Genomic DNA, 17996 nt, shown 5'->3' on the forward strand with positions numbered 1-17996 from the left:
AGAAATGTTGCCTCATGGCGGAAATCACTTGCCATCGCTGACGAAGATTTCCACAGAACCCTTGACCCTCAGGTTCTGGGATTGACTTCAATGGTTCCCCCACAATAAAGTGTCCAGGTGTTAGGACCTCTAGGTCTCCCGCATCGGTAGAGTTATCACATAGCGGGCGGGAGTTCACACAGGCTTCGATTTCTGTTAGCAGTGTGCTAAACTCTTCATATGACAACAAGGTGTCACTTAATGAGCGTTTCAGGTGATACTTTATGCGTTTGATGCCGGTTTCCCAGTAACCGCTCTACGATTCGTGAACCTTCTAAAAGCATTAAGAAACGCTGTCGTTGATAAGTCACACACAAATTCGAGATGCATAGCGCCAGTGCACATACAAACAAACGAGCAGATGTAGCCCTTGGTAGATTTAGCTCCTCTTCCGTGGGTAAATTTATACAAAAAAGGTCCAGCACAGTCAATCGCAGTGTGGGTGAAACAACGGACGTATGTTGTGCGTACCGCTGGCAGATCACCCATTGCCTGTGTAGCAAGATTTCGATTTAAACAGGTACATTTCACGCACTTACGATATACGTTGCGAATCAGGTTACGAGCGCCAACAACCCAGTATCGACGTTGCAATATTGTCTGCATTATGCGGGGCCCAGCATGCAAAGTGAACTTATGTATCTCGCAGATTATTAGCGTTGCAAGTGGGCATTTCTTTGGTTTGATTATAGGATGTCGTACATCCGGTGTCACTTGAGCATTTTTCAACCTACCGCCAACACGCAGAACATTGTTTTCATCTAGAAACGGCTGCAAACGCAAAAGACTACTGCGAAGCGGAATTGGTCTTTTAGCGCTGCAATGAGAAATTTCATTATAAAAATAAAACTGTTGCGTATACCTGATAAGACGAAGTTCAACTTCCGCCAGCTCGTAGCAATTTGGAGGGCCATAACACCTTCTAGCATTGGGCTTTTTATTGGCTCGAACGTTGAAAATGAAGCGTAGGACGTATGCCATAATACGGCGAAGCTTGGAGTACGATGAGTACTTCGTCATCACAGACCAGTGGCCACTGGAATCAGTTACATGGACTCGAACGTTGTTTCGGATGCCTAAGTCTGTCGTATGCTGTGTCGGTGAACTGTGCGTCCAATATTGTTCAGCTTTTCTTAGAAAGTCAGGACCACTCCACCACAGCTGCTGATGTAATAACTCGGCGGGGGATATCCCTCTTGATGCGCAATCTGCAGGATTTAGTTCGGGACGAACGTGGTTCCAACACTCCGGAGGTAAGACCTCATGAATGTCGGCGACGCGATTGGCGATGAAGGTCGTCCATCTGCTGGGATGAGCTTGCAGCCATGCCAATGTGATGGTGGAGTCGGTCCAGGCGAACAATGGATAGCGGAGATCTGGCAAACTTTGTAGGACATTACGCGTAAGTTTGCAGGCGAGATGCGCAGCGCACAGCTCGAGCCGTGGTAACGTTGTTGATTTAAGCGGCGCCACCTTGGTCTTTGATGAAATTAACGCAACAGTAATGCTGCCATCGCTGAGTGTTGTGCGCGCGTACATAGCGGCAGCATAAGCGACCTCAGAGGCATCCGCGAAGACGTGAAGTTGCGTAAATGACCTAGCTGCTTCCGTGCCAATCCAGCGATTCACCTTTAAGTATGCAAGCCTTTGCAGTTCTGTGCGGTGTTCCAGCCACTTACCAGCGATCTACTCAGGAATGCGGTCATCCCAATCTGCCTTTGTGCGCCAAACGTCCTGAAACCATATCTTTGATTTTATAGTTGTTGGTGCAAGAAGCCCTAGCGGATCGAAGAGCGTACTAGCGTCCGATAAAAAAGCTCTTTTCGTCAAAACAGCGGGAGGTTCCTTCAAGTTAACGGCAAATGTAAAATAGTCTCCCTCTGTGTTCCAAATGAGCCCTAAGGCGTAAACATTCGTATCATCGATGACATAATGCGATATGTTTTCAGGTGTATCGCAAATGCTTGCTCTTAGCTCCGCACAGTTTGACGCCCACTTTCGGAGCTCAAATCCACCTTCGTTTAATATTGCGGATACTCCTTGCTGCAGTGACCGAAGCTCTTCTTTACTAGACGCGCCGGTAAGCAGATCATCCATATAAAAGTCCTTGAAAATAACATTAACGAATTTAGCACACCCATTCAGTGAGTCCCGTGCCGTTTGTTGAAGCGACCGAACAGCTAGATGAGATGCAGCTGCTACTCCGTATGTTACACGAACCATACGAAAATCCTGGATAGGCTGCGATGGATGGCTACGCCACACTATGCGTTGCAAATCGGAATGTTTAGGAGACACGCAAACCTGACGATACATTTTTGCGATATCAGCTGTTACAGCATAGCGGTGGGTTCTAAAACGAATTAAGATATTGTACAAATCTTGCTGCAGTTGAGGCCCGACAAACAACGCGTCATTCAGCGAGTTTCCGGACGACGATTTGGCGGACGCATTGAATACTACCCTAAGTTTGGTCGTGATACTAGTATCCTTTACAACGGGATGATGGGGCATGTAGTAAGTTTGGTTTAACGTGTCTGAAGCGGGCTGCATATGGTTCATTTCGATTAGCTCCTTCATAAAATCGTTGTAGCGCAAACGAAGTTCACTGTCACGAGCAAACCTTCTTTCGAGACGCAGCAGGCACTGAATGGCAAGGTTCCGCGAATCTCCCAATGGTACATCGGATTTCAACGGCAACTCAACGATGAACCGTCCGTCAGGAGCTCGTTGATGCGTTGCCTCAAAATGATCTTGGCAATAGCGTTCTTCGGGCGTAAGGTATGTCCTTTGAGGCGCCTCTTCTAACTCCCACAACCTAGTCAACGCGCGATCTAACTGAACATCACAGCATAGTGATTGTAAGTGTTGTACAGCAGACCCTGTCCCACTTAGTCTTCCGAATAGCGTCCATCCAAACACCGTCCGTTGAGTCATAGGGGTTCCGGGTGGTCCCTTTACAAATTCTGGACAGACAAGCTGATCCATGACGTCCATGCCAACCAGTATATCGATAGGCCCAGGGTGCATAAATTGTGGATCGGCTAGAAGCAAGCCTTGAATATGCGGCCACGGAGAGACAGCTACAGACTGCGTTGGCAAATCACTTGTGATTTTTGGCAAGATAAGAGCATTGATGACAAATCGCTGATCGGTGAAATAAGAAGAAAGAGAAAGTGATACCTCACCTCTAGCTTGACCTCCTTGCGCTGATCCAATGCCAGTGATATACACTTCGGAGGGTGTTCGCGGTAGACCCAAGCGTTGCACACACGCCTCGGTTACAAAAGATGCATGGGTGCCAGAATCGAAAAGCAAACGAGCGGGTTGCCATCGGCCGGAACGATCACATACTTTTACCGAAGCAGTGGATAACAGAACCACCCTTTCTACTGGAATGTGTAGATTAGCGCTTGAATTAAGACATGCCGACACGCGTGAAGCTTCAGCGCTTGATGAGGGGTCACTTACTGAGGAAGTGTCATCGTTTGATCGCGGAGCGGCGGCAGGAGCCGAGAACGGATTGGACGAGTTGTTGGAATAGTGACTGACCGCGGTAGTGCTATTGGTGGATACGGCGCCATGTAGAAGCGTATGATGACGTTGTTTACAAACGCGGCAGGTAGAAGAACTGTTGCACCGATCTCTGAAGTGTCCTGAACTTAAGCAATTTAGGCAGATACGCGCTAGCATAACGAATTTCGATTTTCCAGTAACGTCCAAGTCACGAAACTTGTCGCAGCTGTAAATCTTGTGAGAACCATTGCAATAAGCACACGTAACATTCAGTTCTGGTACTGCATGAAACACATTTGTCGACTTGTTTGTTGGTATGGGTTTGCCTTTTATTGGGACCAATGTTGTCGACGATGAAAGCATGGATAACGAGCGACACCGTATCTCCAAAAATTCCGTCAACTGATCAAATGTCGGGGGCTCGTCACTAACGAGAGAAAGCTCCCACTGCTTACGTGTCTCGAATGACAATCTGCCAACTACCTGATGTACCAACCAGTCGTCCCAAAACTGCACTGGACGACCTAACGCTTTAAGTTCGCGAATGTGTTGTTGAAACTCATCGATTACAGCTTTAATTGCGTCAGCACTGTCACTCGTAGCCTTTTTGACACCAGCCAATGCGCGAAGAAGCTCATCTTCATCATCATCAACAATTACACGCATAACTTTATACCGCGATTTTAATTGTTCCCAAGCTTCCATATAGTTCGCGTCACATATTTTGAAGCCACTTATAATTTTTAGCGCATCGCCCTTCAAGCAGCTCCGAAGGTAATGGAGCTTTTGTACATCTGATAATGCAGAATTGTCTGCAACAAGAGAGCTAAACGCGTCGTAAAATCCGATCCATTCCGTCGAATCCCCGGAGAAGCTCGGTAGCTCCATTTTCGGTAGACGTATAGGCGCGGATACCATTGTTTTTGTGGTGTTATTTACAGGTTCGTTACGACTTTTTTGTTCGCGGTTAAAGTTGGATAACGCTGTAGTACACCATGCTTCAGCTTGAATACGCACATTCTCTTCAAAATCAACATTATCAACACCACACGAATTTTCTACTGCATCTTGAGCAACATTAAAGCGAGCCCACTGTTCAGTCAATAACTGCAGGTAGCTCGTAATCTCCTCATTTTCCATTGTCAATGCATCATCGACACTTTTTGTCATATATCGTTTTATCGCATTCAGAGCAGAATCTCGTGTTTTAACCGAGTTCGACATTATAGTTTTCACGTGTGTTTCGAAAATTAAAAGATTGTATTTCAAACTCCCAGATAGTTATAAAACGCGCCGAACTTATAAAATTTGCACAAAGGTAACTTTTTTCAACTAGTTTATAGTTATTTTGGAGCTCTGACTTCTCTTAACTACGGTGTATGAACGTATATATGTACTTGTACTGTATACGAACAAAATTATATTATTAATTTTTTCTCAATATGCGGGAACCGAATCCGGCTCGAAGGACCAGAAAATGTTGCCAATATTTACCGTCAGAAATATATTTCGTTGTCCAATTGAAAATAAAAGTCCACAATTCATATACTTAATTCACAAACTTTAATGTTCACTTCAAATAGCATATATGTACATCTAGGTAGCAATGTATGACTAATGTAATAATGATAAATGCTAACGCGGAGCGGGCGGGGTATCGGCGGTAGCGATGCGGTTAGAAGCGAGCGATTATGTAGACTAAAAAATAACTGCAATGTTTAATAACGATCTAGTCCAATGCACTAAAAAGTGCATAGCATAACAGAAAAAGAGACGACAAAAATATTTAACCTTTTTGTTGATCGCCTGCATTAACCCTTATACAAAATTAAAATAAGAAGTTTAGAAAATGATTATATGAACGCAACAATATCCTAGGTGAAATGTTATTGTTCTGGTACATTTTATTGACTGAGCAGGTGAATTTTTGGGTAATATTGTGAATTTTTACCTGAGTGAAAAAGAAAGTAAAGTACCAATCGTGTCTACTGTCTAAAAAGGACCAAAATTGAAGAAAAGGGACCAGTGGACCAAATGGGGTTGGAAGGGAAAATTTTTGGTCCAAATGGACCAAAGTGGCAACCGTGAAAGCGAAGAAAACTACCTTTCCAATTTCACCACAGACACTGGTGAGTTTTTCGGTGATGACAGCGTTACCACTTGGGCCAGAATCGCGGATAAAAGAACTGGTAACGATATTCGGTTACATAATATTCTGGGTACTATTTTACCGGTAACGCTGAGAATCGGGGCGTAAATATATTTATGTATATATATATATATATATATATAAACGTGCCTACTAATACGTACTAATCGCTGCACAAGCAAGCAATTTTACTTCCTTGGTCATATATCGTCACCAGTATAGGCATATATTAGGGCGGGTCGATTTGTGGTGAGGCAAAAAAATCGCAAATGACGCGTCCAACGCTTTTATTTAATTGTCTGATCAACGCCCTAGATTGATAAGGAGTGTGATGACTAGTACCTAGGACCTACCTAATTATTTTCCAGCTTTTCGTATTATTATTATTTCAGGTAAGTATTGTTTTCAATAAAACCGTTTAACTTAAAATTTTTTTTAATTATTTTATTTTCAAGTTTTTAGTCTTTATTTAATTGCCTATTATTTCTCATTCTATTTAGTTCTTTTAGTTACTCATTATTACAAGGACTCTTTCCTGACAATTTGTTACAACCTAAGTCCTCAATACATAATCCTTCCAAAGACTTTACTCGACTCTGCGCCACGTATGCTTGTCCCTCCTCCAACTCCAAAATATTTTGATGTCACTTCTACTGGACTCTATGCAATATTTGTTCCAAATATGAGCCCAATCGGGCATCATAGGTCGCTTTCTATTCATGTATGTATTATGTGTTCCAAATATGGACCAAATCAAATCGGACCACAAATACGATTTTTGTGAATATCCCGATCCTTGCGCCACCTAGCGGCGATTTTTTTTGATAGGGCGCTTTCTATTCTTGTATGTATTATGTGATCCAAATATGAGCCAAATCGGACCACAAATGCGAATTTTGCGAATATCTCGATCCTTGCGCCACCTAGCGGTGATTTTTTTCTTATTATTGCATTGCCAGCGGGTTCTGAACGATATTCCAAGTTTCAAGCTTGTAGCTTATCGGGAAGTTACTTAAATTTCAATTACAAGATTTCGTTCACAACGGCCGTGCGGCCGTGCGTGCGGCCTGCCTGTCAACTCAAGCTAAATAAAACCGTTTAAAAAACGCCTATCCTCGCTTAGATAATGATTAGGAGACCCATCTAGTGGCTGTGGTTAAACAACTAGCTACAGCAACAGGGTGTACCGAAAAGCGTAGACACAACGCTCTGATGGCTATAGGGTATAACATATAGCTGAATCTGTTGCGATGAATTGTGGACACACATAGAATCTATGTATTAGTGTAGAGGGTGAAACAAAGACACATATTTCAGTTACATCTGAGTATAATGCGTATTGAAATTTAGTAGGACAAAATTTATGCGCAGCAATTTCAGAGGTGTATTTGAAGTTTGTCGCTTAGCAGTCCATATAAAGTTTAAGCGTAAACGCATATACGCGTGTTAAAAAACACGGCTAATATTAGCTGTGTTTTTTTTACTTTCGGTACACGCTGTTGCTGTAGCTAGTTGTTTAACCACAGCTGCTAGATGGGTCTCCTAAGCCGCTATGTCTGAATTTGATTTCCCCCAAAACTTATACGGCTGTGCAAAATGACGTGGAGCAACACCATCAGCTCAGTCAGAATTGGGAAGGACCTCTCCGAGCCGTTCGAAACTAAACGAGGTCTCAGACAGGGTGACCCCTATCGTGCGATTTCTTTAATTTGATGCTGGAGAAAATTATACAGGCTGCAGAACTTAACCGCCCTGGAACAATATACTATAAAAGCGTGCAATTACTGGCATATGCTGATGACATTGATATCATCGGCCTAAACACCCGCGCTGTTAGCTCTGCATACTCCAAACTGGAAAAAGAAGCGGTAAAGATGGGTTTGATGGTAATTGAGGACAAAACGAAGTATCTGCTGTCATCGAGCAAAAAGTCAGCTCATATGCGCTTTGGCAACCACGCTACTGCTGGCAGCCATAATTTCGAAATAGTAAAGGACTTCGTTTATTTGGGAACCAGCATCAACACTAGCAACAACATCAGCACTGAAATCCAGCGAAGAATCAATCTTGTCAATAAATGCTACTTTGGACTAGGTAGGCAATTGAAAAGTAAAGTCCTCTCTAGGCGAACGAAAATCATACTCTACAAGTCACTTATCGTACCCGTCCTGATATATGGGGCAGAAGCATGGACCATGACAACAGCGGATGAAGCGGCTTTGGGAGTGTTCGAGAGAAAAGTTCTTCGAAAGATTTATGGACCTGTACGCGTTGGCGATGGCGAGTACCGAAGAAGATTTTATGATGAGCTGTACGAGCTATACGCAGACATCAACATAGTCCAGCGAATTAAAACGCAGCGGCTGCGCTGGCTAGGCCATGTTATGCGAATGAAAGATGATGCTCCGGCCAAGAAAGTGTTTCTATCGGAACCCGCCTATGGAAGCAGAGGTAGAGGGCGGCCCCCACTCCGTTGGAAGGAACAGGTGGAAAACGATTTAAACTCCCTTGGTGTGACCAATTGGCGCCGGTTGGCGGAGCGAAGGAGCGACTGGCGCGCCTTGTTGGACGGCGATAACCGTTTAGACGGTTAAGCGCCAATTAAGTATGTAAGTAAGTCTAATTGTCAGACGCTTATTAATTTCTGCATACCGCTCCTTAAATGTTGCTCCCTTTTCATATATTTCATATTTCCTTTATAGAAATTGTTGTGCGTTGTTTCGTCGTTTTCAATGGAGGTGTTATACTGTAGGAAGCACTTGAAGGAAATCTTAGTTGTATTCTCTTTTTGTTGGTTGTACGGGTTATTTAAGTTGAAGTAAAATTTGCTTTTGGTATTCGGAGAATATAAATTTTTTAAATGTTTGAATATCAGTAGAAATATAGGTGTTCTAGGGGCATACCCCTCATATCGATACCCTCATATCTAACGTTTCTTTTCAAGCTTGGTGTAAAATAACAATTGGAAAGAGGAAGTTTTAAGTTAGTAGGCTCTACACCGGATAGGTGGAGCCAATTGTAGAAGTCTACGTATGTGGGGAAAGCTTTTGACCGACATTCACTAAGGAAGGGCCAGGGTGATCATTTTGCATGCGGTTCAAGCAGCTCACTATTTCCGGTCGCTTGCGAACAGGCCACTTCGTCATATTACATTTAAGGGCTATCTGGGGACTATATCAGCAGTGTCTGATTACTATGGGCTGCGGCTGCATCAAGAAGCTCGTTATAAAAACATGTATCAAAACACGTCATCCACGCTGAGCGGGATGTGCGCTGGTCTTGGTAACCGCCACGAGAATCAATTTCCAATGATAGTACCAATAAAGCATCGAATAATGAGAAAACCCTTTTTTAATTACGACCATGGCAAGGGTTAAATGCTTACGAATCAAGGGCATGCACCGGGAATGTGCGTTCCCTTAATGGCGTTGGTGCCGGCCCGGCTGACATCAACGCCATCCAAAAGTAGTTTTACGTGCCTGCCAAATATAACCTAAGCCCGCTATGTTCTAAAATATACAAATCAATATCCGTTGATCACTGGAACAACAAAGTCAGTGCCAATGGATTGAAGTCGGGTGTTCTTGTCAAACAGCCTTGGCGAAGTCGGGCTTATCTACACCCTACAGGTCCATTTATAGGTAAGTGGCACCCGGTTTCGCGCCAACTAGTGCGCCAGCTCCGAACATTCCCAATATGACGAGCTTCATTAAACGACGATTAAAATGATTTCAGCAACTTTTGACCTTGATTTACTGATGTCAGAAGCGGTGTTAACAATTAAACATAAAATTATTATAAATAATTAGTATGTTTAAAATTGTTTTAGTATAATCGCCATTTCGACAACGCAAACTAAATCGACTAAAGTTTAAAACTGTATTTAAATTTTTGAACGTTCTTCTCAATTTCTGTAAATTTTTACAAACTGTAACCTTTTCGAAAGTATCAAAATGAATTTCGAATACTAATTGCATTATTTTTAGAAAATTTTTCGAAATGATTTTTTGCATTACTTTTTCCGATATATTGCAAAGTATGCCATTTATTAAGGGATTTCAGGACTTTGTCCAAATGGTCTAGCATCATTGCATTGAAAACCTTTGCAGCAAATGTCTTATAGTACACTAAAAAAAACACGGCTACGAATTTGTTACGTCATTGCAAAGGCGCAACTTTAAAAACCGTAGTTTATTTTTAAAATATTGAATAGCAAATCATCAACTGTCAAAACAAAACAAAAAGTGCAAAGGAAAAATTTTAAATGAAACAAGTAAGGAAGGCTAAGTTCGGGTGTAACCGAATATTATATACATACACAGCGTGAGCTTCAATTGTACATTTCATTTCAGATAAATTACTTTTCCACATAACACGTGGCACCGCCCGTTTAAATTTCCTCTCACAATAAAATTTTATAAGTGAAATATCATTGATTCAAAACTATTTTTTGTTAAGTTATAGCTTATTATTCTAGTCTACGACCCTTTTAAACTTGTTTTATATAAAAGTGGGCGTAGTCTTTTACCGATCCTGTCCATTTTTACTAGAAATATTTCTGCTATAAGGAAAATACGTTTACACAATTTCATTACGATATGTTAATTTTTCTTCAAGTTACGGCTCCCGAAATATAGAATATTGCTTAGTCATAAAAGGGGCGGTGCCACACCCATTTTCAAAATTTTAGTGTTTTCAAATTTATAGTTAATTTAATTTATTTAATTTATTACTCAATTTAGAAATCAAAATTCTATTGATATAAAGCTCTTTTTCGCCAAGAAATAGCTTATTATTTTCGTCTACGACCTTTTTAAAAATCTTTTATATAAAAGTGGGCGAGGTCTTTAACCGATCTCGCCCATTTTTTCCCGATTTCGGAAAGTTTGTGCACCCAATTTTATTACGATCCGTTAATTTTTCTTCGAGTTATGGCTCCCGAACAATAGAAAATTGCTTAGTCATAAAAGGGGCGGTGCCACGCCCATTTTTAGAAATTTGAAGTTTTTTTCTATTTGCTGTTATAAATCCACTTGGGAAATGAAATACCATTGATATAAATCTCTTTTTTGCAAAGATATAGCTTATTTTATTCGTACACGACCCTTTTAAAAATCTTTTATATAAAAGTGGGCGTGGTCCTTAACCGATTTCGTAAACTTTTCTTCAAAGCGTTCCTTATAGTAAAGGCAACCTCTCTGCCGATTTTGTTACGATAGGTTTAACGATTTTTGATTTATGATTAATAATATTTGTAGAATTGATTTTGATGGTGCCACGCCCGTTTAAAATTTTTTTTCAAATTTTTATCAAGAGTCTCAATATCAGTTCACATGTCAAATTTCAACATTCTATGTGTATTATTTACTAAATAATCAGGTTTTTTGTGTTTTCCAAAATTTTATATTTATAAAAAGCTGTCGTGGTTATCATCCGATTTCGCTCATTTTCAATACCAATCTATTCTGGGTCCAGATAAGCTCGTGTACCAAATTTGGAGAAGATATCTCAATATTTACTCAAGTTATCGTGTTAACGGGCAGACGGACATGGCTCTATCAAATTTTTTTCGATACTGATGATTTTGATATATGGAATAGGGTGGAGTGAATTTATTTTTTTTCGAAATCGCTTTTGGCTGACCTCCAGAAAGTTGCCTTTCTAGACCAGAAATAAGGTAGAAAATTTTTATTTCACTCATTGTATGTTTAGAGGTGCCCCAACGCAACTAAACTTTGAAAAAGACGGTAGGTACAAAATTTTTTTTTTGTTTTTTTTTTTTTTTTTTGTCATTGATTTACTTTCGCCTGTTTTATTGTGCTCATTGATTTCAAAGCCTACTGATTTTCATGGCCTAGTATGTACCAGTAAAACTTTTACTTATACGCTTGATTAGAAACATACTATGATCAACAAAAAACTGTAAAACGCCATTTAAAATTTGTTGTTTTTAATTATAATATGTAATTTTACTAAAGTTATGTATATTAAAAAAGAAATAAAATAAATATGTGAATAATGAACTTTTTAAATCGCGATTATTTTGCTCAAAATTTTGGGGCTGGGGCACCTCAAAACGCCATTCTACGAAAATAATATTTGGTGGTTTTGCTTAACTCTTATAAAGACAACTTTTCATTGCTAGGCCATTTAAAAAAAATAATAATAATAATAATCCATAGGCTATCACTCCACCCTAATATGGAAGTCTATATCTATCCCGATTCCTTTATACCTGTACAACTAACCGTTATCCAATGAAATTTAATATACTCTGTGTGCAAAGCACGCTGAGTATAAAAAGTTGCTAATGATCGTAGCTCATATTTGCTATAGCAATTTCCAACGTCAAATACACAAAATCCTGAACTCCCTTATTGATTTTATCTTTACTGTTACTAAAAATTTTCACCTCGAGGATTTTGCGCCATATACCAAAAAGCAATGGTTGCATGTAGGGCTGCCAACTTGAAAATATTCCAAAACCGGAGATTTAAGTTTCGAAAATGGCTAAATATGAAAATCAAACTAACACTTTATCTCAGACGTTCGTGAAACCCGGTTTTATTTTGTCTAAATATAAGTCTTCTAAAACCGTGTTATAAATTCAAAGACATTTTACTTTCGTGTAGATAAACACATATTTATGCATATTCAGTTATGCATATTTATTAAAACAAAATTATTTAAATAAACGAAAACATTTTAACAATTCAAAAAAGTACTTTTGTAACTATTTGGCGCAATTTTTAATTTTTAAATCAGTATTTCTCAGTTTTCTGAGGTAATTTTAAAAGGGTTTTTTGTGCAGGTTGTTTCAAAAAGTTTAGGAATTCTTGGCATGTCATTTTATAATTTATTTTAATCATTAATTCTGCCTTGACCATATCTACTGACATGCATTTTCGCTCATTAGTCCATAAATTTCCCATTAATGAGAAAGCACGCTCCACAAGAGCGTTACTTATAGGTATAGATAAAATAGTACCGATAACTTCTGGAAGCTCAGAGAAATTGGTACTTTTGAATAACCGAACCCATTTTAAATCGACTGGGATTACTGAAACACCTATTGATTGAATGATTTGGGAATGTATTTCCTTTAGTTTTCTAACGTCATCGTATAGCCGATCTTCATTAATATTTTTTAAGCCAAGTACCTCCACTGCCTTGAGCGCATCGTCGTATGTAACCACATTGCTTAAGTCAAATCTGCTAAATAGCTTGAAAACCGAATTTTAAAAATCATAATATTGATCTAAGTATTTTATTGTCTTTTTGTATACTTCATCAGCATCATTCTTGAATTTTTCTTGGTCTGAATTGTCCAGAAATTTAAAGTTCCTCATGACTTTGGCTCCAAAAAACTGATCTAGTTGTCGGTCTTGTATTTTAGACTTAACGCTAACAAGAATAGAATGTAAGTCGGCTGACGTAACCGTATTTTTCTCAAGTTCCAATATTGCCTCTGTCATAATATACAAATAATGATGCGTAAAGAAAACATTCTGAAAGCGTAAGTTTTGAAGATAAATTTCCGACATCATAATTACTGCCTTGTACGAACTTCCATATAACCGGATGACATTTAGATTTCCCCCGGCTTTTAAAATACATCGATATGGCAGGCCACGATTGTATTAAGCGATCAACAGCTTTACCTAAAGTAAGCCATCTGGTCGGTCCGTGCCGAATAACTTTTCTGTACGTAATTTCAAAATCTTCAAAAAAGGTTTGTAGTTCGTTGGTGCGCTTTGCACTATTCGAAAACTCGGCGTAAACTTTCAAAACTAAGTTTTCAACATCAAAACACAATGTCTTCATAGAAATTCTTGCAGCATTATGGAGGACATGACAATTAACATTTGCCTTTACCACTTTTGTATAATGAACTTATTTGTAATTTTTTGGTACGCAGAATTACGTACACCATAATTTACTGAGGCATTATCTGCAGAAAACGCAGAAACTTGGTTTGTACTTAAATTATATTTTTCAAGGAACTTTTCTATATTTTCAAAACTTTTTGATGAAGTTTCCTCTGCGTCTTCAAAAAAATCCATAAGTTTATTTTGAATACCTTTATCACAGTCAAAATAACGAACAACAATTGGATACATTTTTTGAGATCATCTATTTGAAGCATCTATAGCTATAGAAAAGTTAACTGGCGAACGGCTAATTTTCAAGTCTTGTAAAGTGGATTTAATTGAACAGGGGGCAAGAATCTTTAAAGAAATTGATTCAGCTTTAGTTCTTCCACAGTGAACCTTTTGAGCTGATGATGAGTCTGAATACATTAGTGTATTCAACTTGATTCCACAATCAGTACTCAAATAACTGTGACTGTGATTATAGAACAGGCTTCTATAATAGCTACCTTCATTTCTTCAGAAGAGTTTTTCTGTGGCATAAATGCTGTCATTAAAGAGTTTGCATCCACGGTCTTAACGTTTTTTTTATGATTTTCACTTCCAATGTGCTTAGATAGGGCATTTTCGCCATCCCATTTTACTGTAAACTTAAGTTACAGAAATTACATTTCCCATGTTTTTCATCGACTTTGCGAATCCACTTTTTGTATTTCTCATTTTCTAGCCACGACTGTTGAAAAACACAATCACATTTTTTTCTTTTCTGTTGAGGGGCCGTATCTCCGTTCATACTTGTACCTGCGAATAACAATAAAAAGCTGTAAACAACAGTTTGCATCTTTAGGTCCATGCATATGTACGTACGTACGTAAAACTTACCTTTGTATAAAATAATAGTTAAATATTACACATCTGTTTCAGTTAATATATTTCAGCGAATTTTTATATTCTACGGAATTTTTTATATCTGTCGGTATAAAGAATGTTCGCATATGACTTGGTTATTCGATTCCAATTTGTTTATTTCTTTGTTCCAATTCCAGTGTCCTATGAAGGTTTTATTAAGTCTGTTCTTAAGGTGACCCAGTATCGCTCAAGTTCGCCCAAAACTACATTTCCAAGTTTTATCAAATTTAAAATATGAAATTCGTTTTGGACCGCGCAATATCTGTTACAAGTGTATTTTTCTCACTTATTTTATTGAAATAAACTATAGCAAATGCTTGAACCTCAGAAAGTTATGTGCAAATATTAAGTTTTGAACTAACACTCCCCTAAATTCGGAGAAATACGTCCGAAAACCGGAGACCGGAGACACCAACCTCAAAACCGGAGTCTCTAGTTGCATGACCTATCTTATTAATTCATTGTTCATAGCAATTTTTTGATTACCTTCAGGGAAATTCGCTTTGTCTTGCAAGGTGCAGGGATTGTTTGTATCCTATGCAATATTACCAGAACACCCCATTGTGGAGTTATTGCATGAATAGTCAAAGTTATCTCATATAAAATAAAATACCACGAAAAATCATGAAAAACTATTGCGTAATTTTTTCGTGAGAGAAATAAGAGGATTGAAAGGAATACCGTTGAAGCAGAGTTGCATTTTTATTTCCTATAATTCTTTGCACGAAAAAAAGTATACATAGACATAAGTTGGACGGATTGCATAAAATTATTTCGTGTATTTTGTTGCTGTGACTTTATAATCCGTGCAATCTATTCATTCTGTGCACTGCTTGCAAAACAAAGCGAAGTCACAGCACGCATACTTGCATATTTACGTACTGACTAGAGTTCTCCTATTTCATTTACAGATGCATCATCCTATTCAAATGAAACCGGCTGATAGTGAAAATAGAAACGGTAAATATTTATTTATTTATTTATTTATTTATTTAGTGTTTGTACAAGGAAGACATAGTCTTTTAGGCAGTACATCAGTCCGATTAAGTAATTATAAAATGTTACAAAAATAAATTTACTTATTCATCTAAAGATATAACAAAGCATATATAAAAACAGAAAAGTTAAATACATACAAGTTTTCAAAGTATATATTATCAAACATTCACTTAAAACTTTAAAGGTTTGAGAGTTCCATAGACAAATTGTACTGACAAAGAACAGTCTTGAGGATGTTGTGTATTTAAACTTAGGGACGAATAGATTTAGGGTCCGAGTGGACTGACACAAATTTAGTTTTTCAAATAAGTAAGGGGGATTTTTGGAATGAAGTAGCTTATGCAAGAAGCATAGATTTCTAAGTTTTAAGAAGTTATTAACATTACATCCGAGAATTTGTACGGCATATGAAAAGATATGATCAAATTTCTTTTTAGAAAAAACGAAACGGGCAGCATTGTTTAAGGCAAGCTGCAATTTATTATGTGAAGACGAATCAAGATTACCGTATATAAGTTCCCCATAAGAAATTTGAGGAATTATAAGAGATTTGACCAGCTTCATTTTTGTTTCACGTGGTAGTAAATAGGCAGTTCTGATTTCGAAGGGTATTATATATTTTATATATACATAACTTATTTCTGTGAGCCCAATTTCCTATGCGTGATAAGTCTTCATTCAGCCTGACGAACAAGTCTTCGGTAAGCCCAATATGGCGTGACAAGTATATTTGTGTGTCGTCCGCGTAGAGATGTATTTTGGCATTTTGGCAACAAGGAACTATGTCGTTAATAAAAAGTGTAAACAATATCCTTGTGGACACCAGTTGTTATAAGCTTTAAGTTTGAGACATTATCACCCCATTGAACTAGCTGAAATCGAGCTGTGAGTTAGTTTTGGATTAGCTTTATAGCATAAGAGCTGAAGTTATAGTTTATTGCCAGCTTATGAAGAAGTATTCTGAAGTCAACTGTGTCAAAAGCTCGTGAGAAATCTAAAAGTACAAGTACTGTAAGCTCATTACGGTCATAGGCAGGGCGTATGTCTTCAAGAATCTTAAGCATGGCAGTAGCGCAACTATGTCCTCTCCTGAATCCCGACTGGTCCTCAGATAGTAAGTTATTATTATATGTATAATCAATTATCTGCTTAGCTAATAGCTTCTCATAAACCTTAGACAAGGCTGGCAACAGGCTAATTGGTCCAAATTCTTTGGAAGAACATGGAGACTTAACTTTAGGAATAGGGATAACATTAGCTATTTTCCATTGACTTGGAAACCCACCGGACATAATTGAAAAGTTAAAAATATGTGTTAGTGAAGCTTAACAAATGGAAGTATAAGTTTAATAAATCGTATACTGATGCCATCGACTCCAACGGCGTTAGACTTAACGTCAAATATAGCATCCAAGACATCACTTTCGGTTACAACTGAGAAGTCAAAAATATCAATATCAATATTTGTTCTTCTGCCTCTACTACCCATCTTACTGTGTTCATAACTGGTGTTATGATCATCATTATAATTTACACTGTTATCGCTTATATTACCATTCAGGAAGTATGAGTTCATGACATTAGGGTCAAATTTGCATTGAATATTATCATTTTTGGATACTCCAAAAGTGCGAAAATTCTTCCATAGCATTTTTGGAGGCAAGTTTGCATTAAATTTATTATTCAAATATGCCACCTTAGCATTCCGGATACATAAGGTTGCTTGATTGCGCAAAAGACGATAAGCTTCCCATTTGTTTTCATATGGAAATTGCTTCCATTCTCTGTAAGCTTTCTCACGCTTTCTTAAAAGCTTCAAAATTTCATTTGAGAACCATGGTTTTTTATGACCTTGGATTTTAACGGTTTTTAAAGGAACATATCTATTAAAAAGGTGATTGACAAGGCTATTAAAATATTCCAACTTTTCGTCTAACTTAGAGAAGGAAAAGCATCCCTTTCAGTCAAGAAAAGCAGCCTCATTACTTAGCTTATCTAGGTTTACAGCATTATAGTTCCTATAGGTCAATTCAAAGTCGGGTTCTTTTACGTTGAATTTCAGACCATACGATAAAAATAACATTTCGTGGTCAGAAATAAGATCCATGGGGAATTGGTCAATATGATTTTTGTTATTGGCATCGTTAACACATATTAAGTATCCATGTATTAATATGCTAACAATTATTAAATATAATAAATTGCCAGCCTGGTTATATAAAATTATACGAATGTTCGTATGGATCAGGGGCATTGCATAGTCATATTTTTATTAACAAATAAATAATGCTTCATTTATTTATATATAATAAGTGAATAAAGTTTCTTTAGAATATTGAAAAATCTTTACAAATGTCGAAATTAATTTTCCTTCCCAAATGCATATCGCTGCTAAGATCGAAAATTGGCGCTGTGGTCGAATTAGGTGGTAATACACATTGAGAACTCCCACAAATGGCGAATGTTTGAAAAATCGATGCCCGATTTCTTAAATCATTTTCTCTATAGTTAAA

The 17996-nt window shown here is 38.2% G+C and overlaps 1 protein-coding gene across 10 annotated transcripts in view; it reads left to right on the top strand.

Moving 5' to 3' along the window:
• LOC137240360 (CUGBP Elav-like family member 1) overlaps nucleotides 1–17996 on the top strand; it is a 1194531-nt gene that overhangs the window by 628664 nt on the left and 547871 nt on the right. For 9 of the 10 annotated variants that reach the window (XM_067766480.1, XM_067766472.1, XM_067766481.1 and 6 more), the window contains exon 5: nucleotides 15396–15444. The exons of the other annotated variant lie outside the window; for it this stretch is intronic. In XM_067766480.1, coding sequence (XP_067622581.1) covers nucleotides 15396–15444 — 49 coding nt within the window. The remainder of the gene's footprint in view (nucleotides 1–15395; nucleotides 15445–17996) is intronic. 10 annotated transcript variants of the gene reach the window in all.

Source organism: Eurosta solidaginis, chromosome 2, assembly GCF_040869045.1.
Source record: "Eurosta solidaginis isolate ZX-2024a chromosome 2, ASM4086904v1, whole genome shotgun sequence".
Taxonomy (NCBI): Eukaryota; Metazoa; Arthropoda; class Insecta; order Diptera; family Tephritidae; genus Eurosta; species Eurosta solidaginis.